Below are 22,663 nucleotides of genomic sequence, written 5' to 3' on the forward strand. Positions count from 1 at the left end.
GATACCATAGGGCCTTCAATAGGGTGCATTCCGATTGTATGACTATTGGCTATCTAGGCGGACAATTTCTCTTGCCATGGATCTAGCCTCTCGCGTGTTATGGCGCTCCGAAGTTGACGTCTACCGGGCGGGACTCGGGGGTGTTGTCAAGGGCAGGGCGGTAATCCGATGACCGCCCACCAAAGCCAGAACCTATGACAACCATTTGGTTCCATTCAGACAAGACGGGTCCTATAATTAGCTTTCGCTACGTGAATCGGAGAGCAAGCAAGGCGCATGTGGCTCATCGCATACAACAATACTGCGAGGGGGTCCATATTGCCAATATACGCATGGATTATATTATTGGCAACACTGCCTTGATCGAAAGGGTGCTTTAGATATACTGGAATTCTGGGCGGAAACCGCAACTGAAAAAGGGATCTGTTTCTGTGCCAAAAGTGGATTGTAACTTAAATGATTCGTCAATAGCACCCGTGCCTCGAACATCTCAGTACAGCTTGACGACGGCCTCATCGTAGGCGGCTATCATGGGCCTGTAAAGTTGCTCTGGGTCTCCTGCAGGGGTTCCAAAGCTCATCCTTTCGTCTTCGTCCAAGGGAAAGAGAATCTTCCTGATCCTCAGACAGAGCGGCTTAACAATATCAAACCGCTCTGGAAACTCGCCCATAATCCTTTCGAGACCATTCACAGTCATGTGGCCCTCTTTGGCATCGGCAATGTCACTGAAGCTCCCAATCTCCCACTTACGAAGAAGACTCTTCCTCGGCGGCTCCTCTTTGCCGCCAAACCCGTTCGTCCATGAGTCGCGCGCACACATCCAGAGGAGAACGTAGAAGAAGGACTCAAGGTCGTGGCGGTAGGTATGGTCAGCCTTCCGCAGCACCTCGATCGCCATGAACTGCATCGTGCCGGTCTGGTGCCGTGCTCCACTCGGCCCGCTATCCCTGACTTTAGCTAGATCGAGGTCGATTAGCATGCCTTTGAAGCCATCAGCTATCTTCGAACCCGTAATGATGATGTTGTTCGAGGAGATATCTCGGTGCAGGATGTTGCCATCGATATAGAGAGACTGGTGTGCCCTAATAGCGTCTCGGATCGACTCCAGCAGTTCCCTGATCGACTTAAAGTCGCCGATGACACGGCCAGCCGGTGACACGACGAGGCAAGAATAGATCCTGTTCTCAAACGGATCCTCGACTCTAGAAGTATACAAGCTTGGTCTGGTCTTGCCGATCGACAGCTGCTCGATAAACTCCTTAGCCAACTTCGGTTTCTGGCTGTTAGACCGCCGCCTCTTGGACCCAGACGTGTTCTCAGACGTGTTCTCAGAGGACGATTTGCGCTTGCGACTTGCTGTGCTCGTGCTCCCTACGGCCGATGGTAGATCTCTGAAGTGGACATCTTCATCCCGAAACCGGTGAGACTTTGGAAACTCCAGTCCCTTCCGCATGTCTGCAATGGTGGTGATTTGACGGTGCGCCACCACTCTCGCCACCCCCTTGACATCCTTCTCTCCTGCCAGCTTGAGATGGTCCACCTCTGGTTTCCGCTTATCCGATGCCCAGGAGAACTTAGCAACATGGCCGTTTCGGGTCCGGTAGCAAGTAGTCCCGCGACATACGATAGCGCGCTGCCTGACTATCAGCTCCTCCAGCTTGACTCTTGTTTCGTTGCCGCTTGTGTCGTCCAGAGTGGCATGGCGATGGCCCCCCTCTCGCTCGATGAACGTGTCCAGGCCCATCGCATCGTCACTCATCGTAGCATATCCAACAAGAGCTCGCGCGAACTTGTCTGGCTCGTCATGAATATCGAATAACCCTGAGCTATACGGCCCGGACCGATCGAAGACCCAGAGCTCTATCTTGGAAGAGCAGAGCGAGAACGCGTGGACGAATCGGCGTGTCGGCTGGTCGGCGAAGACACCTCGTACATACCGCGCAAGTTGGAGGATATCCGCTTTGAACCTGCTTGTATCGTATGACTTCTTTTGCTCTCCAACGACAAGGACATCCTTGTAGGTAAAGGTGCTGTTGGTTTCCCTGTCTGTTGTCTGAAAGAAGAGATCCATCTGGCCTTTCCGTTCCTTGAATTGGTTGGCGGTTCGGGTGGTGTATAACTTGTGGGGTGCACCAGTCAAGAAGCGTTCTTCGAGCGCACAGAGCCATGTCCAGACCGGGTTTTCATCGGGAGTGGACGGGAAGTTTGTCCATTTCTTTCCGTCGTGCGCCACCATCACCCCCTTAAGCATCTCTTTCTGTTCTTTGCGCCAGCTCTTGGAGTCGAAGAACTTGTCGCAGAACCCCCCCACATTGCGAAAAGTGCAGTCTTTTATCTCAAAGAAGAGCTCCCCTTCGACAATGTCGCGCGTTTCGCTATCGGCAAGTCGGCTCGAGCTGGTCTTGACGGGTGTTCCCTTGTAGGTTGGGGCGATGCTGGACGGGGGGGGAGTGAGGGTGCTAAGGGTGTCGATCAAACTGAAGACGGCATCCCAGATGTCGATGTCAGGAGCTCTGGCGATGACGCGACGAACGAGAGGGCGGAATAGCTCAGGTTTTACTCCGCCTCCTCGAACATGCTGCAATATGGAGAGCAACCTGACTGCCACGCTGCCGCTCTCGTCTGGTGACAGAAGGCTGAACGCGGCCGGAGAGGCGACCAAGGCTCCCAAAAGGCTTGCGACATCTTCTTGCCGCAAAACGTCGGGCTCATTGAAGTCGCGCAGTTTGTCTCGAATGTGATTAAGCGTATCATCGAACGGGCGGTCTGAGATAATCTTGATCCGCTGCTCCGAAAGACGCATTTTGGTGTCGGGTAGAGCATTGCTGATTGCTTTGCGGAGGAAAGGGAAAGCAAGGAAGAGGTAAACAAGAAAATAGGCAGGCGCGACTAATCACGTTCGTGTCGCAGGGAAGCGACTTACCTCAGCAAAGGTAAAGACAAGATGAGTCTAACCATTTTGGGACAAAGTCACGTTGCTTGGACTCACCTCCCTTGGGAGCGGAATGACGAGGCAGGATTAGCCGCAGGCGGTACATTTCGCGGTGGAGTCTCACGGACTGACAGCTGTTGAAGAGAGGTATTCGTCGCTGGCATATCACATCTCGCATGCGCCAATAGGAGAGCGCCCTGTGGGAGATTAGTCAGTGCGCACGCCTCAGGATCCATTGGCCAGTGACGAACGGCCGCCATCGGGTCGAGGCGAGTGCGAGCACACGAACGAGCTCTACCGTGGAAGAGTCGGCTGAGGCCGTGATCATGGTGGAGCAGGGCGCACCGCCCGCTCCAACGCCCACGAAAAGATCTATCGCACGGAGGATGAGCAAGTGGGCATAAAGATCAGGGACTGGAAGACTCTTGATTCTGCTATCTAAGGTGGGAAAGAGGCGAGATCTTTATAGACTGCCTGAATATGAGAATGGAAGGGAATGGTAGTGAATGGAAGCATCTGATCAGATCATCTGGAAGCCACTGATGCGTTGATGATGCCTCCTAGAAGTTTCTGTGGGGAAATGTGGAAACGGACTGTGCGAATAGGGGGTCAGACTGTTGGAGGCTGATATCCTATGTGTGACAGAAATCGTCTTTATGAGGATGCCGCCGGGCTTCCAGAAACCCGGAAAGGTGCTACGGCTTCGGAAAGCTCTCTACGGTCTACGCCGATCCCCCCTTCTTTGGCAACAGCACCTCACAGGCTCCCTCGAAGAGCTGGGGTTCAAGAAAGTCCCTCAGGAACCCTGTGTGATGATGAAGGGTGCCGTGACCGTCTTTTTCTACGTGGACGACATGATCTGGGCCTACCGAAAGGAAGATGAAGGCTTAGCTAAGGAAGCCATACAAAGGCTCGAAGAACGCTATAAAATGAGCTTCCTAGGGGAACCTAAATGGTTTCTAGGGATACACATCCTCCGGGATCGGCCCCATCGAACGATCTGGCCGACCCAGGATTCGTATATCGACAAGATAGCTCATAAGTACGTTCACGAAAGCCTAGGCCATTCAAAGCTCCCAGACACTCCGATGGTCACGAACGAAGAGCTCCTTCCGGCTTCTAGCCAAGCAACCCAAAGGGGAGATACATCAATATCTCCAGAAGGTCGGATCTGTGCTCTTTTCAGCCATTTCCACGAGGCCGGATATTGCATTTGCAGTCTCCCGGCTAGCCCGCCACAACCAGAACCCGGACGAATCGCACCAACGAGCCGTAGACAGAGTCATCCTTTATCTCTACGGCACGCGTTCGTACGGCATAAGGCTTGGGGGCTCAAAGAAAGTCGAACTGTTTCTTTGTTCGAGTGATGCATCATTTGCAGACAATTCTCTTGACAGAAAGAGCTCTCAAGGCTACGTTATGACCCTATTCGGGGGAACCATTGCGTGGAAAGCCTCGAAGCAAGCCACAGTCACAACGTCGAGCACAGAGGCGGAGCTCCTAGCTCTTTCAGAAGCCTCAAAAGAAGCAATCTTCTTAAGCCGGTTGTTGACGTCTTTATGGATTCGGATCCCCTTGCCGTTGCTAGTAGAGTGTGATAACTCGCAGACAATCAGGCTCCTCGAAGAAGGAAGCGCGAAGCTATCTACACGGCTAAGGCATGTCGATATCCATCAACACTGGCTACGTCAGGAATGCCAGGAAGGCCGAATCCGGGTCCGTTGGGTCCCCACGGCACATATGAAAGCCGATGGCTTGACCAAAGCTCTGCCAAAGCAGAAACTCTTCGAGTTCCAAAGGATGATTGGGCTCGAAGATCTCAGGGAGCGGCTACGCCTAGAGGCCCGGTTAGAAGACCTCCGAGACCAGATCAAAGACCATAGGAAGCCTATGCCGCCGGGAAGGTAAAGCATTCGTATCTCCTATTCACACCGGTCGATCGGCCCTTCGATCGTTGCCCCTAAAGGCTTTTTAGCTACACCCGATCGGGATAGGCTATAGCTAAGGGGGTGTGTCGTGAAAACGGGTTAACGATCTAAGTCCGAGGGTTACCTAGTCGGGCTGACTCTAGCAAAGGTGACTGAGAAGGATGAATAATGTCGTTGGTAAGCAGGACTTATCGTGGGGTCGATTTGCGGAGTAATTTCGGGAAATCGTATGCGATTACATATCTACCATCTGATAAGTGCCCGGCGCCGCGCACGCGAATATCTCCACGGCCAGCAGCCCAATCGAGGCCATTCCGGGGCCTGGGGGACTACTCCACTCCGGCGGCGCGTTTGGTCGAGGAGCACCGTATAGGCTACTGTCCGTCGAGATATTTGCGTTGCAGCGCCGCGAATGGGTAATGGGGGGGCTAGGCTCGGCTACAGGAACTGCGAGATAGTAATGCACCGATCCTACGGCCCTTTGATCCTCAAAAATATGTCTAGTTACATGGATATAAATATGTATAAAGACTCTACGAGGCGGCTGGCTTACGTCGACGAGGGCGGTCCGCTTTCCCAGCCGGGTCCTCCGCCCCGACGGCCCTGACCTCGAGTTGGACCTGGTCCCGGGCCTGGACCTGGGTCATCGGGCACGGGGGTCCCTACCTGTACCCGTATCTGGCCCTGGCCCTGGCCCCGATCCTGGCCCCGCCGTCGGCGCTGTTTGAGCTCGTCGACGAGTCGGTTCAAGCTTCGGCCGGCGCGTAACAGCTCTAGCTCTGCAACGGCCGCCTCCTTGCATTTGCCGGACGCCATACGGGCCAACAGCTCGTCCCAGATCACCTTCCGGCGACAGAACTGCACTCTGACCCCGTTCCCCGGGCGCCAGCGGCTTCCCCACGTCTCTTCCAGCTCCCGTACGGCCTTCTGACCTGCAAACCCTTCACCCCATTCCTTCCAGACGTCCCCCACCGTAAAGACCCTTGCCAGGGCTGTGACGATAGGCATGCCTGGTACCAGAGGCTCTGGGGCGGGGGCCGGGGCCGGGGCCGGAGCTGTATTGAGATTCAAGGTAGGTACTGTTGACGGGGCCGGGGCCGGGGCTGGGGCCAGCGCCTCTGCTGACCCGGCTCCGAAGTAGCCGGTAAAGGTGATAGGTGTTACGGCCAGGCACATACGAGCCTTGACGGCTATAAAGATGTATTGGCACTATGAACGAAGACTCAAAGCTAAGGAGCAAGAAAGAAAGACTAGACTACACGACCGAGCTGGCCCTTATGTGCATATGCACGAGGTTACCTCAGCAGCGCTCAGGTAAGCACGAGGTCGCACGTGGGCACGTGATGCTGCTTGGGCACGTGACACTGGTGACGTTCTGCGCTGGTGTCTCTACGCTGGCGCGCAGGGTCGTGACACTACCCCCCGTCTAAGGCCTTGATATGCGTATCAAGGTAGTCAGTCGTGGCGGCGGGTTCTTGGTTTCACGGCTTTCTCGGCTGTGTCATCATCGTCTCGTTCCTCGCAGCCCTCCTCCGCTGCAGCACATTCGATCCAGTATTGCAGGTTGACGGGTGGGCCTGCTGCGTCCGGATGTTCATCGTGGAATACCTTCAATGCTATTGGTGCGTTACGGAAATTCTAGCCGGGTACCAGGTCTCATCAGGTCACATCCCTTCCATAAGACCTGGTATTCCAGTCGTCGACTCCTACCGGTTACTCGAGACTGCTGGACTTGATCAACCTCCCACTCGGGTTCTCCGTTGATCTCCTCGGGTGGCGGAGGTGTCTGGATCTGCTGGGGCAAGGGGTTATCGGCTGCTTTTCGAAGACGGTCGGCGTGGAATAGGTTCTTCATTTTGTACGACTCGGGCAGCTGCAGTACGTAGCTATGACCGCGTTCTTCCAGGATTACGAACGGACCTGACCATTGGTTATCTAGCCGAGTAGTCGGAGCGTTCGTGGCGAAGCCTTTCCTGCTGAGAAAAACTCGGTCACCGATGGCAAAGTCGGTTGGTCGTCGTTTCCTATTAGCCTGTTCCTTCTGACGTTCTTGAGCGGCGGTGGCAGCATTCCTGGCGTCTTCCTGGGTTTCCTGGGCGGTTTGCACAAGTTCCCTAGCTCTGGCGGCGGGTCCGGTGGCAGCGGTCTTGTCAGTCGGGGGCAGTGACAGGGGGTTCCGGATATCTCGGCCTAGGGCTACTTTTAACGGTGCCATGTCGATGGAAGAGTGCCAAGACGAGTTATGGGCGAAGTCGAGGGCGGGCAGCAGGGAACTCCAGTTGTCTTGATGCTTCGTCACGTAGAATCGTAGCTTTTGATCCAGGTATTGATTTGTGACTTCTACACCCCCTTGGGTCTGAGGGTGTAGGGAGCTTCCATGACGATGCTTCGTTCCCGTGAGCCGGTTAATCTCTGCGAGGAAGGCAGAAATAAACTGTCCAGCGTTGTCAGAAATCCATACGAGGGCATACCGAAGAAACGATAGAGGTAGCGGAAGTAGCGGCTAGCTAAGACTTCTGCTGTATCGTTTTTCTTTCCTGGGAGCGTGGCGATAATCCGGCTTAGCTTGCAGACGAAGGTCCAAACATAGTCATATCCGTAACGGTCTTTCGGCATATCCTTCCCGTCACATTCGACGTGCTCCCAAACAGAAGTCGGCACGGGCAGTGGATGGAGCAGTCCAGGGGTCTTGTCTCGAGGGGTTTTGTTGCGGCGGCAGTCGTGGCAGTTCCGAATATAACGACGGATATCCTCCTTCATCCTTGGCCAGTAGAAGTCTCGTTGGAGCAGCTTGATTACCTTGTTCTGTCCGGCGTGAGCGAAGATCTGGGGCTCGTGGGCTTCGCGAATGAGCGCGGTCTGAAGAAACGTCTGCTTGTCTGAGGTCTGGGCTGGTACGATCAGGTGTGTTCCATGGGTGCCGAGGTCTTGGAGGAGGTTCTCTTGGCGGATCAACGAAACGAGTTCGGCTCCCTTCGGGACCGAGTTCGGGTCTAGTTCTGGGCGGTCTTGATCGGGCGTCTGCTGTATCCCTTGGTCTTCTGGGGTCTGTAGGGCACTCGTGGCCCTCAGAACTAATGGTCTAGTAGGCTTAGGTTCGGGACTAAAGTTCTGAGGGGGCAGGTGGCCGGCGGCCGTAGGGTCTAGCGAGTCGGTCGCGAAGCCTAGCCTTTCCGGAGGATCAGGGTCACCGTGCGTTCCTCGGCTTCCCGGGCCTTTACGGTAGGAAGCTCGGCTGTCTTCCTGAGAGGGCATCGGCGACTACGTTCAGTCGACCGGGGCGGTAGAGGAAACGGATGTCGAACTGGGCGAGAAAGTCGGACCATCTGATCTGTCGTACCGAGAGCAGGCGCTTCGTAGAGAAATGGACTAAGGCTTCGTGGTCGGTGATCACATCAAATTTCTGGCCTAAGAGCTCTGGGTAGAAGTGCTCTAGACTCTGTACGACGGCGAGGAGCTCTCGATCTTGGATTGGGTAGGCTCGCTCGGCCGGGGTCATGGTCCTAGAGAAGAATCCAACGGGCTTCCAGGTCCGATCAGGCTGTTCCTGCCATAGAACACCAGCTGTGGCATTCCGGGAGGCATCGGTCTCCAGTCGGGTCGGCAGTTCTGGTCTAAAGAAGGCGAGGACCGGGGCTTCGATAGCCAGGCGCTTGAGTTGATCAAATGCTTCGCGTTGCTCCGGGCCCATCACAAAGGCAACATCCTTCTTAAGCAACCGGTTCAAGGGTTCTGCCACTCCCGAGGCGTGGTAGCAGAAAACACGGATGAAATTGCATAGGCCAACGAATGATCGGATCGCGGTGCGGTCTCGGAGGTCTTCAAGCTTCCAGTCTTGTATCGATCGAACTTTCCGAGGGTCGACACTAAGGCCCACACCGGCTTCAAGCAGAACGCCGAGGTAGTCAACCTTGGTCACGTTAAATCTAGACTTCTTGATGTCTCCCTGGAGGTTGGCCTGATGGAGTCGCCAGATCACTTCTTGACAGTCTTTCCAGTGGTCTTCTTCTTTATCCGAGTAGATCAGGACGTCATCTGCGTAGGCGCTGGCGCACCGGTCGAGGAGATCGTGAAGCTGCGCGTTGATAAACTGCTGGAACCAGGCGGGACCTACCTTCAGACCGAACGGGAGGACTTTCCAGCGGAAAGTTCCGAAACGGGTGCGAAAGGCGGTCAAATACTCGGAGTCAGGGTCCATGCGGAGACGGTGGAAGGCCTGGATCACATCGATCTTCGTAAAGCGTTGAGCTTCACGGCAACCGAAAGCAGTACCTTCGAGGGACGGAGCGGGCGTGATGCGACTTTTAAGATGATCGTTCATCCAACGGTAGTCGATGCAGAAGCGGCGGGCGGTCGTGTTCGGTTTCGGAGCGAAGAGGACGGATGCGGCGTGCGGACTCGGATCGGGCCCCATGAAATCTATCTCCGGAGGTGATCGACAGTCTCTTTCTCTAGAGGCAGATACTTAACGGGCGTGCGGTACGATGGGGGTACTGTCGGCGAAAGAGGCTTCTCAAGCTCTAGGACTACATCGTGACCGGGTCGGCTCGAAGGTAGGGTGTGGGCCTCTTTCTTCGAGAAGAATCCCTCTAGATGGGTGAGCTGGGGCGGTAGACGACTACGGACACAAGCAACATGCTCAGGGTCTTCTCCCTGAGGGAACGGAATGCTTTGTCCCTGGTAGGTCTTCTGATCCGGGGAGACTTTAGCAACGGTTCGAGCACTAGGGACGGTCTGGTCAAGGCCGGAGCTTGGCTCGAGCTGGACTGGATCCCGGGGCATCAACGGTTCGAGTTCGTTCCACTGTTCGAATCTCTCGTGAGACTCTACTTGGCAGACCAGGGCGTTAATCAGGGCTTGATCTTCGGAGGCTTGGACCGAGGCGACGGAGACGAAGTCGGTAGCAGGGGCGGTCGTGAGCTGAAAACGGACAGACTTCTTGGCAGACGGAGACTTGGACTGAAACGACGGAGACGGAGTCGGTAACGGGGTCGGGACAGAGGCCGGAGGAGCTTGATCAGAGCGGCGCCAGTTCTTGTGGAGGATCCGGTAGCGTTTCTCCTCTTTCTCGAGCAGGCGGTTCCGCCTCTCAGCGTCGGCCTGGATCTTAGGGTCGATCCGACCCGAGAGCGGGGCTTGACGAGAGAGCTGGATCGTCGGGGAGAACTTGGCGAGGGCAGGAAGATCATCTGGCCAGATGATCTGTCGGGCGGCGCAGTCAAGTAGGAGGCGCTTCTCCCGCATCCAGAAAAGACCGATAAAGATATCATGGCCACACTCAGCTATATCAAATGTCTCGTTTGCGAACGAACGGCCATCGATGACGAAAGTGGCGACCAGCTGTTTCTGGATATAGCCGGCTGGCTTTCCACGGAAGTCTTGGAGGGGAATCCGACTCGGGAGCTCCTTAATCTGGGCTCCGAGTCTTTGGGCGGCGGACTGGGCGAAGGTTGGGCTAACCAGCAAACGGGTTTCGGCTCCGGTATCACAGAGGGAGCGGGCAGGTAAGCTCACACCATCCACTTGGACTTGACTTGGCAGAGTGAATGACTTGCTAGACCTACTCGCCATCTGTGACACCTTAGGGACCATCAAGGAGTCTTGTGATGGTCCTATTCGTTTCGAATCCTGATCAGAGTCGTTGGCAGGGACAGGGACGGAGGCGACACGGGAGACAGCATGGGTGCGGTCGGGACACTCGCGAGAGAGGTGCCCTGTTTTTCCACAAATAAAGCAGGTGCCATTATCCCAATGGACCCTTTTCTCATCGTCGGTCAAGGCTCTGCCAGCATCACGCGAGGTGATAGGGGTCGAGCCGGTCTTGTTCGGAGTCTTGGCGGTAGTCGGAGCAGTCTTAGTCGGCGCGCGGCGAGATCGGTCGGAAGAGCGGGAGTCCTGTGTCTGCCTCATACTCCTCTTCTGGCAGTGGACAGCGTCTTTAATGAACCCACAGAAAACCTCGTAGGTCACGGACTCGTCACGGGTCTTGGTCAAGAGGCTGTTATCTAGGTTGGCCGGGATGTGCTGCCACAAGGTATGCTTCATCTGGTCCTCGGGCACACGACCGGTCGCAGTTAAGTAGTCAAATTCCGCAAGAAAGTCCACAATGTCGGTCTTCCCATTCACGGTAAACTGGAGGCGTTGCAGGCGGTCAAGAGCCTCGGAAAGCTCATTCGGATTGCCATAGGCGGACTCAGAAGAAGGGTCGAGTGTCAGAGGAGAAGCGGGTTTCAAGTGCTCGGCGGGCTTTTCCTCGAGCAGGTTATACAGACAGACCATCCGGCTGTTCTCAGTCCGGAAGGTTCGTACGTCTTCGTCAAATTTGTTCTTTATGCTCAGGATGAAGGAATGGAACTCGTCCTTCTTCCTGAGAACGTCGCGAGACCTTGATGCGCGATTTGGCGGCGTCGCTGTACTCGGGGTTCTTGCCCTCTGGGAAGGGGGCAAAACAGGCCAGGCAGCTTTGCCTGTTGGTCGGAAGGCCGGGCCATTTGGGCCGGCAAAAGCAGTCGAGGCTCCCGGTGCTGTTGATTTGATTCAACAGACGGAGAGCGTTCATTTAGACGGGCCGTTAAGGCCGCAATCTGTCCCCTCATCTCGCGGATGAGAGCGTCTTGGGGCTCGGGGCAGCCATGGCTACTATTTCGGATTCAGTGGCTTGGCCAGCAAGCCGGGCAGAACGGCGTGGCTGATCCGAGGGCAGGGCTTCCTCGGATATCATAGTCTCGAGGTCAGAGTCTAGGGTCGGAAATGGTACCACGCGGAATCACGGTCAGATGCCTGCACGAGCAGGGACGGTCGGAGGTCAGACGGGACGAATCCCTGGTCGGAACGGTTGGTCGGACGACTACACACACGCGTAGTCTTTGTCGGAACGGACGTGATCTCAGCCTTGAGGATCACTTGGTCGGTGGTCGGAGTCTTGGTCGGAACGGTCAGAACGGATGCGCTGGATTTACGTCAGGCGCGTGTGACGTGAAAGCTCGGTGCCTATTTGCTTAATCGCTGGCAAGCGATCTTATTGAGCTTTGAGTAGTGTTACGGCCAGGCACATACGAGCCTTGACGGCTATAAAGATGTATTGGCACTATGAACGAAGACTCAAAGCTAAGGAGCAAGAAAGAAAGACTAGACTACACGACCGAGCTGGCCCTTATGTGCATATGCACGAGGTTACCTCAGCAGCGCTCAGGTAAGCACGAGGTCGCACGTGGGCACGTGATGCTGCTTGGGCACGTGACACTGGTGACGTTCTGCGCTGGTGTCTCTACGCTGGCGCGCAGGGTCGTGACAATAGGGACCTTGCCTTGGAGGAGGGCATCGAGGCCGCCCTGAATCCCGTCCAGCCGGGCCTCAAGCCGGATGGCGAGCCGCTGACTATTCTGTAACAGGGCCTCCCGCGTGCTCTCTATGACGCCGCTTAGTTCCGGCAGCGCGCGTCGTACGAGCAGGCTTACCGGCTCCATAGCCCCTACCGCGGTGGACCGCACGGCGACGGCGAACTCGTCCCACTCGGGCCCGCCAAAAGGGGCGTAGGCGAAGAACGGTAGCGACGGGTAGCGGAGCTGTAGGACGGCCAGGTCCTGCAGAAGTACTATACGCAGGCGCCGCATAAGCAAGGAAGCCGTCAGCGGCTGGGTCGTCGTCGTCGAGACCGCCTTCTGCCCAGCATTGCCGGCGCGCCCGCGCCTCAAAGCGGGTTCCCACCTCGATCCACGGCCACAGCTGCTTTTGTAAGACGTACGGGGTTCGTGAGCCGCACGCGCGAGGAAGTAGTCCCCGGGAGGCCGAGAAGCCGGCGACGATACGCATGAACTGCCGCGGTAGGTGCGTAAGATATGCCTGGCAGAGCACGCTCTGGTTCCAGCGGCCGGCCTGCGAGATCTGGGCGAGCGACGTGCCATGGGTCTCCGCGTCCTGGGCGCCCACCCTGCGCGGGAGGTGCGTCTTCTTCGACGCGATAAGGCCGGCAGCGCCGAAGATACGCCAGGTCTCTTGTAGCTGCGTCGGGTACGAGAGCTCCTGCTCGCGGTCCCGCCCGACGAGGACCTTGATCCGATACCAGTCCTGACGGCGCCGAAGATACGCCAGGTCTCTTGTAGCTGCGTCGGGTACGAGAGCTCCTGCTCGCGGTCCCGCCCGACGAGGACCTTGATCCGATACCAGTCCTGACGGCGCCGGAAGGACGGGGGCGGTTCGCCGGCGACGTGCCAGCGCCAAAGAAGAGCTGTGCTAGGGCCTTGCGTACAGAATAAGGGGTCCTTGTGCCGGAGCGCGCCCATAAACTCCTTCCTCGCCGTCTTATTTAGCTTGCCGTCCCGTAAAAGGCTTACCAGGCAACCACAGGGGTCGGGCCTCCGAAGGCGGATAGTCGAGTAGGGATAGGTCTGCAAGCTCCATCTTGCGCCGGTTCTCCCCCCGTAAGAGGTAGTAGTGGCCGAAGAGGAGGTCGACTCGCGTACGGAGGTTTTGCGGCGTATACGCGGCGCCAGTGAGAAGGAGATCCTGGATCCGAAGCCATTCATCGGGAGGTAGCCGGCCTGGATCCCGTCGCTTCCGCGGTCTTTAAAGGAGGCGCGGTCGTGCTTCCCCGCTGCCGGCCCCGTTGCTCAAGGAATCCTCGTACGGCGGCGCCCCGGGATTCTCCGTATTCGCGTTGCCGTGAGCCACCTGGAGCCTCCATAGCTCGATAACGGCCGCGATATAGGCGTCGATAGTGCCCTCGTAAGCAAAGACCCTTCGGTAAGGTCTACTGCAGCCGTCGCGAGGCCTGTGGGTGGCACGTAGCCCTCGCGGTCGTCAGCGAGCAGCTCGGCGGCCTCGGCCAGGGGGACCTCCAAAGCTTCGGCCAGGCTTTCGGCCTCTGCCATGGCCGCGGCCTCGAGCTGCTCCTGTTCGCGCTGTTGCCGTACCTGTACGGCCTCGCCGTTGCCGTTGCCCCTAATCTTACCCGCGCGCGCGGCTTCTTCTGCGGCGGCACAACGCGTCGTAACAGGATATCCTCTTTGAGCCACGCCGCCAGCTTGTCCGGCGTTACGAGCTCGCCGTCGGGCCAGCTATAGAGCGAGCCGTCTGCTGCAGCCCGAGGCGTATGGCACCAGGCCTATACGCATTTGTCTGTTAGCCGCCTAGGGGGCCGTACGTGACAGGGATCGAAGTGGAGGACCGGCCGGGGGACGCGCCTTCCACTCCCGCTGCTTCGCCGCGTAACTCCGCGTCGTGTTCGCCGGCTGTTCGTCCTTCTTCGCCTGGATGCCCGCCCTCCGGGCGGCACGGGCGCGCTCGTCAGCTGCCGTGTACGAGTCGTCCGCGGCCATCTCGGTCGATCGGGCAACCTTCCTAGGGCGAATGTCTGGGCTCGGTTGGCCGGAAACCCGATAAGTCGGGTGGGAACTTATCAAATGCACTTATCAGGCGTCCTGCACACGATTTCACGGGCGGCGTTTTGCGGGCAATAAGTGGTCACGTGGTCTAAGTGAATTACGACGCAATTGCGGGCACCACCGATAAGCAACATTGTCTTCACTGCAGCCAGAAAGTGAACTGGCGCCGAGTAGCATTGCTGCCCCAAACCAGACAGCAGCGGAAGGGTGTAGGAGCGACACCCCGCAACTCGTCTCTACAACAGTTGGTAATCCGGTCATGCCAACCACTCCGCCAATCTCTTGGCTTCACCATCACTCTATCGTGGGGTTGCAACAATTCTCCGCTATGACCAGCGCGTCATTCTCTTGCCAATCCATCCGAAAGCTTGCTTGTCAGTCGCACCTCGTCGACATCCCTGGCCGTGTTCGCGGCCGCCCTTGGTCTTTGGAGAACCTGGGTGGATTGATACTGTTGATCCGCGCTGCGGCAGTCCCTGACGTCGCCGTGATCAGCAGACGATTCGAAAGGCTCCACCTACTGAACAACTCAACGAATGCCTCGATGATTTGCGACTCACCGGTCCCGCCCTCGAAACCGCCGACGAACTGGCAGAACTGGTGGCATATGATTGAGAAAGCGATCGACTGCGTTTTGTCAGCCGTGTTGCCAACTCTCTGCCCGTCGCCGAGAAAGGGGCTGATAGGCCAAATTGGGCTTGCATTCCCGCCTCTGCGTCGTCTGCGGTCTCATCGAAGTCAAGTCGGCCGTCGCCATTTCGACATCGTCCTCCCCGTGGCCGGCCATGACTCTCCGCGATGCAGCGCCGCAGCGCGGCGGTCGCCTTCCCGGACCACGGTTATATCTTGTAACGGTATGCCATGGATCATCCTCTCCCTCTCCTTCGAAGCACTCATCTGCTGCGACTTGATGGCCCTGACCTGATTTTGCGGTGGTAGTGCGGCCCCGGAAAATACCCGCCCCTACATACTTATCCGTCTCGCCCCACGTTCGGGTGCCTCCATGGCGTAGTGGTGACACGTCTGGAGCCTCTGCGTCGCAGAAGGGTCGGTTCGAAGCCGGCTGGAGGCACCCTGGTGAAACAGGGCACACCCGGGTTCCCGCCCGTCAACAGGAACAGCGTCATGAGAAAACACAATCGGCGTACCAACCACCATCAATGACTAACACAACCACGCTTCAACTTCGACACATCGCGCTTCAGTTGCTGGGAATAGGATGCTGAACACTTGGAGAAATTGACCTTCAAGCAGGTCTGTCATGGAGCAAAACAGTGGTACGGTTGGCGCAGCGTAAGATGATCTGTGGGGCTTGGGGAGTCAAGGAACAAACGTGCGGAACTGTACTCTAGACTGTGTAAAGGCCTTATAGGGACCTCCCTCCGGGCGAAATAAATCCTACCTACCTACCACGTTCGGGTAACCACGGCGGGCTCCAGCTCGGCCGTCGAGCACAGCACGGATTGTTGGAACCGACAGAGCTGTTGCATCATCGCCATGAGCTCCGGCGACTTAGCCGCCATCTAATTCGAGTCCACTGCACCTCGGACAACGTCGATCAGCCGCGTTGCGTTTCCGATGCTGTTAGACTGATACATCACTGTAGATTCTGCGCCCGCATCGTCCGTCCCCACGTGTCCGACCGTCGGATGGCCATCTCCGGAGGAGGATGCCCATCGCTTGGCGTCGCGTTCTGCGTCCTCGGCTGGTCGTCGAAGCAGTTGCACGTTATTGATGAGACATCCTATTCTCGGAGCCAGCGCCTTTCGCGCCCGCGCCCGGATGCTGTTGATGTCGCCCATTTCTTCGCACAGGAAGAACTCCCATGGTACAAAGAAGTTAGCGCAAGCTGCTGCACGGCTGCCTTTCAATGGTGAAAAAAAATTGGGATCTCCCATATCCGCCGGCGAAACGGTTTCCGCACAATCCCCCGATGACACGAATCCTCATCGTCGTGGGCAAAGTCCCTGCTCAGGTATTTGAAGGCGGACGGTGGCCTGCTTTCCCGGCCGCCTGAGCACCTGAACCCAACGTCTTCCTGGCGGTCGCCCATCCTCGACAGGGCCTCCCCAACCTGCACAACTCCCGTCGTTGCTATCGCGTTTGAGTCTGACGAGCGATACGTAGTCGTACAGGTACAGGCCTAGCAGGAGCTCTCCATGGTGCTGATATGCCTTGACGTGGGAGCTCCTGAGGCCTGCTTCTTCGACGACGATCGACCCATCCAGGGATCATCTGCCAAGCCTCTCGCTGCGAGCCGTTGTAGAAGCCTGTTTTGAACACTCCGTTATATGCGCCCTTACGTCGAAGCTCACAAGACCAAGCACTTTTCCCATTCGCCATGTTTTGTAAATGTTCTCTTGTAGGAGCACGAGAGCCTGCTCTGCGGAACCCCTCTTCCTGGCTCCAAAGCGGTTAGTAGGCAACAGCCCAAACGTTTCCATCGGAAAGGAAATCCGCTCGGCCATCACCGCCTCCAGAAGTGTCGCGAAGCACGTCTGAGATCTTGAGCTCGGGGTGACCATAAGGGGTATACAGCTAAGGGCCCCGACAGGCTAGACAGAAAGGCAGCCTGCAGAGAGTTCTGAGGCTGCAGAAGGCTATTAGGAGACCGCATTAGGCAGCCACACAAGCTGTAGAGAGACTGCATATACGGGTGAAGCTGAAAGAGCCCTCGGCGACTAGGGAAAGTCAGTATGCAAAGGGGGCTGGGAAAGGAGCCCGGCCCCTAGATATTGTACCTATACAACTGAGAAGGGGATATCAATAGGGAACCAAGGGATATAAATAGGGAGCCTAGAAGAGGGCATTGAAAAGGAGGACGCAGACACAAGGAAATACAACACATCACCCCTATTGTTACACAATCAATGCCCACTTGCATGCTCTCTTCGTGAGAAGAAGACTCCAAATGGGAGGGTCAAAATAGTGTGCGCCCGCGACCGGAACAGACTGCCACCGACCGACACAGTCGAACGAGCACGCCAAACCTCTAGTCGCAAAACGGGTTGCAAGTTCTCAATATTAGCTAAAGAGTCACTAGATGGACACACTTGGACTCTCAGCCATCGACCAGACAAGGAGTGCGCTGAGCACAACCACTCACAAGGGGGACCCGTCGGCACACCCAGTGCATCGCCGACTCGAAGAGCGCGACGCTACCAATATTTCAGATCTTGTGGCGTCTGGTAGTGCTCCTCGGGATATCATAACATACCTTCATAGCCATTCGAGTACTCTTGCCGGCCAACAAGACATTTATAATTGGATTGCGGCGACGAGAAGAGACCTACATCAAGGCCAGAGCAGCATCCAAACACTGGTTGGTCAGCTGCATAATGAGGGCTTCTGGTGCCGGGTTCGAAAAGATGTAGACAATCGTTTGACAGGCATATTTTTCGCCCACCCGGACTCTGTTGCATCGATGCGGTCGTATATCTGTAGGATTGTGCACTGGCCAGACTGTTGGCGTGCCCGCCTGATTACCTCCAATACCGAGCAGTTGCTCGTCATGATCGTCAAATCTCGGTGACGCAGTCCAGCTGGCCAGCGCCATTGCCACTGCCGCGATTTCTGCTATGTACGGGTTCTGCTCATCCCTCGATCCGAGGGTGACCGAGTAGCTGGCCAGCACCTCGCTCGTGCTGTTGAGGCTAGTGTCGTGAACGACACCTCCTTCCTCTGCGAGCTGGAAGTGGCGACGACGATACCTTCCACGTCGTTTGGCTTGACCACCTGTATCTGATCCCGCTCGCCCACGACGCGGTCGTTCCGTGGTGCCAGAGAGTACTCGTGGATGATCTCCATTCGCTCTGTGTCTGACTCCGCGATCATCGAGGCAATCCTTCGCATCGACGAGACGAGTCGCTTGCTCGCTTTGACCTTTGATGATGCCAGAGGATGCGTCTTGGGGAGCGTCCGCAGGCCGATCTAGAACCTCGCCGCGACTTGACCGTGCCGTTCTCGAAACGATGCGATGCCGGCCTCAGCCTCGGCTATCACCGCTGCAACTGTGCCGGAGGCTCCCGTGACAGCCCTGTTCCCCAACCATCTGGGCCCTATCTAGCTAAGCCGCCTCTCTCACGCCGCACGTGTGCATCCGCACACTAGAGGCGGAGTGCATGGTTGGCGCTACCGTCGCGACAAACAGTTTTCTCGCCATTTGCAGGGATATCATCTTCAGTCTTCGCAAAGACATGCGGCCGTGAGCCGTTTGGCGGCCGCTCTAGCCATCTGCTCCATGGACCGGCTTTGTGCCCATGACCACCCCTAGTAGTTTCACGCTGCTCTTCGGTATGACCTCTTGTCCTTTGGTCATGAACGGTGTGTCGCAGGTGCGCTCCATTGCTCTTGTGAAGTGAATGACAGTCGTTTTGTCCGCTTCAAACGTTGCGCCGCTGCATCTTTCCCACTGGAGCGCTTCGGCAATGATTGATTGGATGCCCTCTCGGTTCGCCTCCGCCGTTGGCCCCGTCACCGAGGCTGAGTGAGTAGTCGTCCACCAACGCCCTCACGCCGCCTTTGGCATTGATGCGTCTCTGCACCAAGTCTGCGTTGAAGAACAGCAACGCAATTGGCGACAATGGTGATCCTTGCGGCAGACCTGCTTGGGGCAAGACTCGTTGCTCGGACGTGTGCCCGCTCACTACCACTGAGGCCGTCCGTCCCGGAGCAGAACGCATCCCTCCAATCCACCAGTCTATCTGGTATCCCCCTCGCTTCATCCTCTCCAGCACTCGCTCTTTGCAGACCCCGTTGTACGCGCCTTTGATATCGAAGCTGGTCAGACTGAGCACCTTGCCAGTTCGCCATACCATGTAAGTCTGTTCCTGCAGGAGCATGGGTGCTTGCTCCGCTGACCTACGTTTTCTCGCCCCGAGGTGATTTGCGGGGAGGAGGCTACGGGCCTCCGCTGTGTAGGAGATGCGTTCCGGCGTTCCGCGACAACCGCTTCTAGGACCTTGCCAAGGCTGACAGGAGAGAAATCAGTCTGCGGCATGGAAATGTTCATCAGCGCTCGGAGCCGATGCCTGCGTCAAGAAGCACGCAAATAGAGCCGGAAAGTGCCTTTGTCGAGGCCGACAGAAATGATCGTCACTTTGCGCGTCTCTGCCAGGAGAGTGAGGAGACGTAGCGCATTTTGAACTGGATGGTACATTTACTAAGGTTAGTAGTCGCTTCTATCTACTGCAGGAAGACGTGCTGCTTACAAGGGGTGCCATTGCTCTACAAGTCACAGCATGCTTCAGCTTCGTAAGACCTTTTGTCGAGATGAGTGCTCCTCTGCAGTACAGTACTGTAATACGGGGGCCTCAAAGTCGGCCACCACAGTCACGGGGATTGGCGGACTTTGAGGCCCCCCTAGTATGTATTGCAGCGTGACACGCTCCTGCATCTCACCCCACTCGTGGGATGGTTGCCACACCCAGGCAGCTTAGATGTCCTCGTTCTGCAAGTCGCGACACTGCAGCCAAAATGCACTTCTACGTCCCCTAGCCCCTCGTTCCGAAAGATATTATGCTGCAGGGATAATATGGCTGCACACCTAGGACGTATTTGGGCATGATACAGTAGCGTAGCTCCGGTGTTCTATCGAGGAAGGAGAATTGATAGGCGCCGTTTGCTGCGCCCCGCGCCAAGGATGATGGTCTCCGGTCAGCGATGCTGCAACCTTGAGCGACAATTCTGTGAGTACAGTAAACACACACCAGGCCCCGGCAACCCAGCCGCCGCGAACTCCCGATCCAAATTGAGCGCCAACGTGCTCTTGTGTTGTCCGAGCTGGCTTTCAATGTTAATGTGCATATTTCCCTTTAGCCTGGTTCGCTACCGTGAGGAGAAAGGATCCAGCTTCAAAAGTAAAGTCAGTTAAGGATCATGTAGATATGTGGACTCCGCTTGGAGGCAAATGAGAGCGAAATTTTGATGCTGGGCTGGGAGGGCTCTTTGTACATACGAGCACTTTATGCACGTCTCGTGAGACGGCCAAGGTGTGCGTCTGAATAGAGCCGTCCCTAGCATATCGATCAGTATGTATGAATGATTCCGCCCAATGAGAACTGGGGCTCAGAACATTACAGATCCTGGACTGAGGTTATGATTAGTTATCACCTAGCCTCATTAGACGCTATGCAAAGAAGCGACTTCTTGGTGAACGGTTTAGACGGCAGGGCGGCGACCATAGCATCAGCAGAAGGTCTAAATAGTGTCCGTGAGAAACACGGGACAGCAAGCTTTGCCAAAGCGCAAGTATGGTAACATGATTGAGGTCATGCACCCAACGCGTCGCACAGACTATGGGTGATTCTGCCTCAATGTGTCAAGTTGCAATTTCGTATCTTAAAGCAAAATGTTTGTGTGATCTGGACATGGTAGAAAGCTTGCATCGGGAATCTTTGGCATTTGCGGAGGGCACGAATGATACCTAATAAAACAATAGCCGGTGGTGACGGAGCCCGAACTGAAACGAGTGTATTTCACAAAGCCCTAACACGTAAAGCTGGCGCACAAAGTTTTCGGTGTATGTTATAAACCTTATACTACTGTACTGTACGGCAGCTTGGCAAGCTCGATAGGCGGGGTAAGCCATGGGTCTTCCATGTATCGCCAACTCGGACAAGCATGCAGCATAATGTTCAGCCGCTCAGCACTGGGCGTGGGAACGAGTGAAATCAGTGTCCTAGAAATGGTGGCAACTTAGTCATAAATGGTTTAGTCGATACCCTGCACGCAAGCTGGGTAAAGCCTGTCGCTGTTTCCCGGCAACTCAGGGCAGCCCAGGGCCTCAGGCGGTATTCCGGCAGCTCAGGGCAGCTCAGGCCCTCAGGGCAGCTCAGGGCAGCTCAGGTCATCAGGGCAGCCCAGGGCGGCTCAGGATCGGCTCAGGGCGGCTCAGGATCGGCTCAGGGCGGCTCAGGGTGCTTCGAGGGAGCCCAGGCTGTGCTCAGGAAAATGCATGTGCAGGTGAATTTCCGAGGTCCGTGGGGTAGATTCTGGTTGCTGTGTTGTGTAGGTGAGATATATCGAAGGATGATGCTGAAGCTTCGGGGGATTCTCGCTGCCAGCCCTTTTCGTGCTCGGGATTGGCTGCACGACGGCTTTGTCGGGAAGAGGTAAGGGATTTTCCGATGATCTGCCGGATCTGGTGATCTGCCGGATTGCGGCGACTTCGCACGCTCAACATCAATCGACAATAGCTCAACAACAACGGTGCCAATTGACGTATCCTTTGATTTCCTGAATCATCAGAAGCAGTGAAAGTCTGGCATATATTTAGAACTTTTATCTAGGGGCAATGCGCTGCGGTGCTGACATCAAACCAAGCAACGGCCAAAATAGGATGCCGACAGATTGTGTAAGTCATTTCAGCCAATACAGCAAAAACAGAACATTATTGGCTTTCATCGTAGGCTTTAATCATGTGGGATTCTCCCATTCTATCCATAGTGCAGAACTTGGCTCAGGATACTGCAAAAATGGGGTTGGAAGGGCGAGCTGGATAACTTCATTCTACGCACCCGTAATGAGCCAGATTGAACGTGATTCGACGGTACAAGCATCTTCTGAAAAGAACCTATCTATGCATCTGAATGTAAGGTTTATTTTTAGCTTGAAATTCAGTGCGCGAGGCTCCGCTTTCACACCTGACAAGGAAAGACGTGCACGAAAATTGAGAAATTCGACACCCTACCCTAAAACACGTATAACATGGATGAAATGGGCTTTCTATTCCTTATGAGCATTTGAACGAACAGGGTATTCCTCTTATTATAAGAAAACAAGGCAAAATTGCTCGGCGTATTAAAAAATGGCAACCCATCCTCCCTTACGTTCAAGATGTGCGTCAGTCAAGAGATGGCATCGCTGCCCCATTTCTCATCCACCAAGACAAGCCAGCACAAACTCTGGACTTTTGGTTCGTGAAACGTGAATCAAGTCGTCAATAAATATTTTTAACACGTCAAAAACGAGGTGGACGAATCACAATATTGGAAATGAGCAGCTCACCGGTACGTTCGACCGGTTTACCAGGGTGAAAGCTCGAAACGGTTGTGCTTATCGCCTTTTGGTTCCCGATGGCCACTTAACCATTTTAGTATCGAATTTATGGAGTGGTGTGACCGGCACCGAGTGATCGTTGTGGTGTTTCCCCCTCAATCCATTCATCGGCTGCAACCCTTGATGTATCGTTATTCAGCCTCTCTCAACAGCGTATACGCATGATCTTATCCAGTACACAGACAAATCAAAAAGGTTCATTGGATTGCTGAAATCGAAGATCTAGACTGTGTTTTGGAACGCATTTCAGGAAGTAGTCGAGAAGTCCTCTGTTGATGCTGGCCGCAACAGCCGAAGGCTGAGCAGCACCCTCGGGAGCCCTCAATATGAGTTTTAAGTGCTTGATATGAGAGTTAAAGTAT

The 22,663-nt window shown here is 55.7% G+C and overlaps 3 protein-coding genes across 3 annotated transcripts; all 3 read right to left on the minus strand.

The window, feature by feature from the left end:
* Nucleotides 1-5,393: 5,393 nt before the first annotated feature.
* HRG_03393 (transcriptional activator of glycolytic enzymes domain-containing protein) lies at nt 5,394-6,036 on the minus strand (the record flags this gene model as incomplete). Its single annotated transcript, XM_044861864.1, has 2 exons — nt 5,394-5,492; nt 5,533-6,036. 2 exons carry the CDS (start codon nt 6,034-6,036, stop codon nt 5,394-5,396), a joined length of 603 nt encoding a protein of 200 aa, XP_044722890.1.
* Nucleotides 6,037-6,487: 451 nt separating this feature from the next.
* On the minus strand, nt 6,488-14,177 carry HRG_03394 (centromere DNA-binding protein complex CBF3 subunit; the record flags this gene model as incomplete). The annotated part of the gene is made up of 13 exons (XM_044861865.1): nt 6,488-7,272; nt 7,332-8,029; nt 8,082-9,091; nt 9,487-10,299; nt 10,618-11,227; nt 11,741-11,781; nt 12,102-12,242; nt 12,318-12,549; nt 12,605-12,962; nt 13,194-13,423; nt 13,597-13,751; nt 13,811-13,963; nt 14,043-14,177. 13 exons carry the CDS (start codon nt 14,175-14,177, stop codon nt 6,488-6,490), a joined length of 5,361 nt encoding a protein of 1,786 aa, XP_044722891.1.
* Nucleotides 14,178-15,766: 1,589 nt separating this feature from the next.
* Nucleotides 15,767-19,084, minus strand: HRG_03395 (reverse transcriptase (RNA-dependent DNA polymerase) domain-containing protein; the record flags this gene model as incomplete). Its single annotated transcript, XM_044861866.1, has 6 exons — nt 15,767-16,063; nt 16,235-16,433; nt 17,537-17,924; nt 17,954-18,173; nt 18,490-18,689; nt 18,721-19,084. 6 exons carry the CDS (start codon nt 19,082-19,084, stop codon nt 15,767-15,769), a joined length of 1,668 nt encoding a protein of 555 aa, XP_044722892.1.
* Between the last annotated feature and the right edge of the window lie 3,579 nt (nt 19,085-22,663).

This window comes from Hirsutella rhossiliensis, assembly GCF_020360975.1.
Source record: "Hirsutella rhossiliensis strain HR02 chromosome Unknown scaffold00003, whole genome shotgun sequence".
Classification (NCBI taxonomy): Eukaryota; Fungi; Ascomycota; class Sordariomycetes; order Hypocreales; family Ophiocordycipitaceae; genus Hirsutella; species Hirsutella rhossiliensis.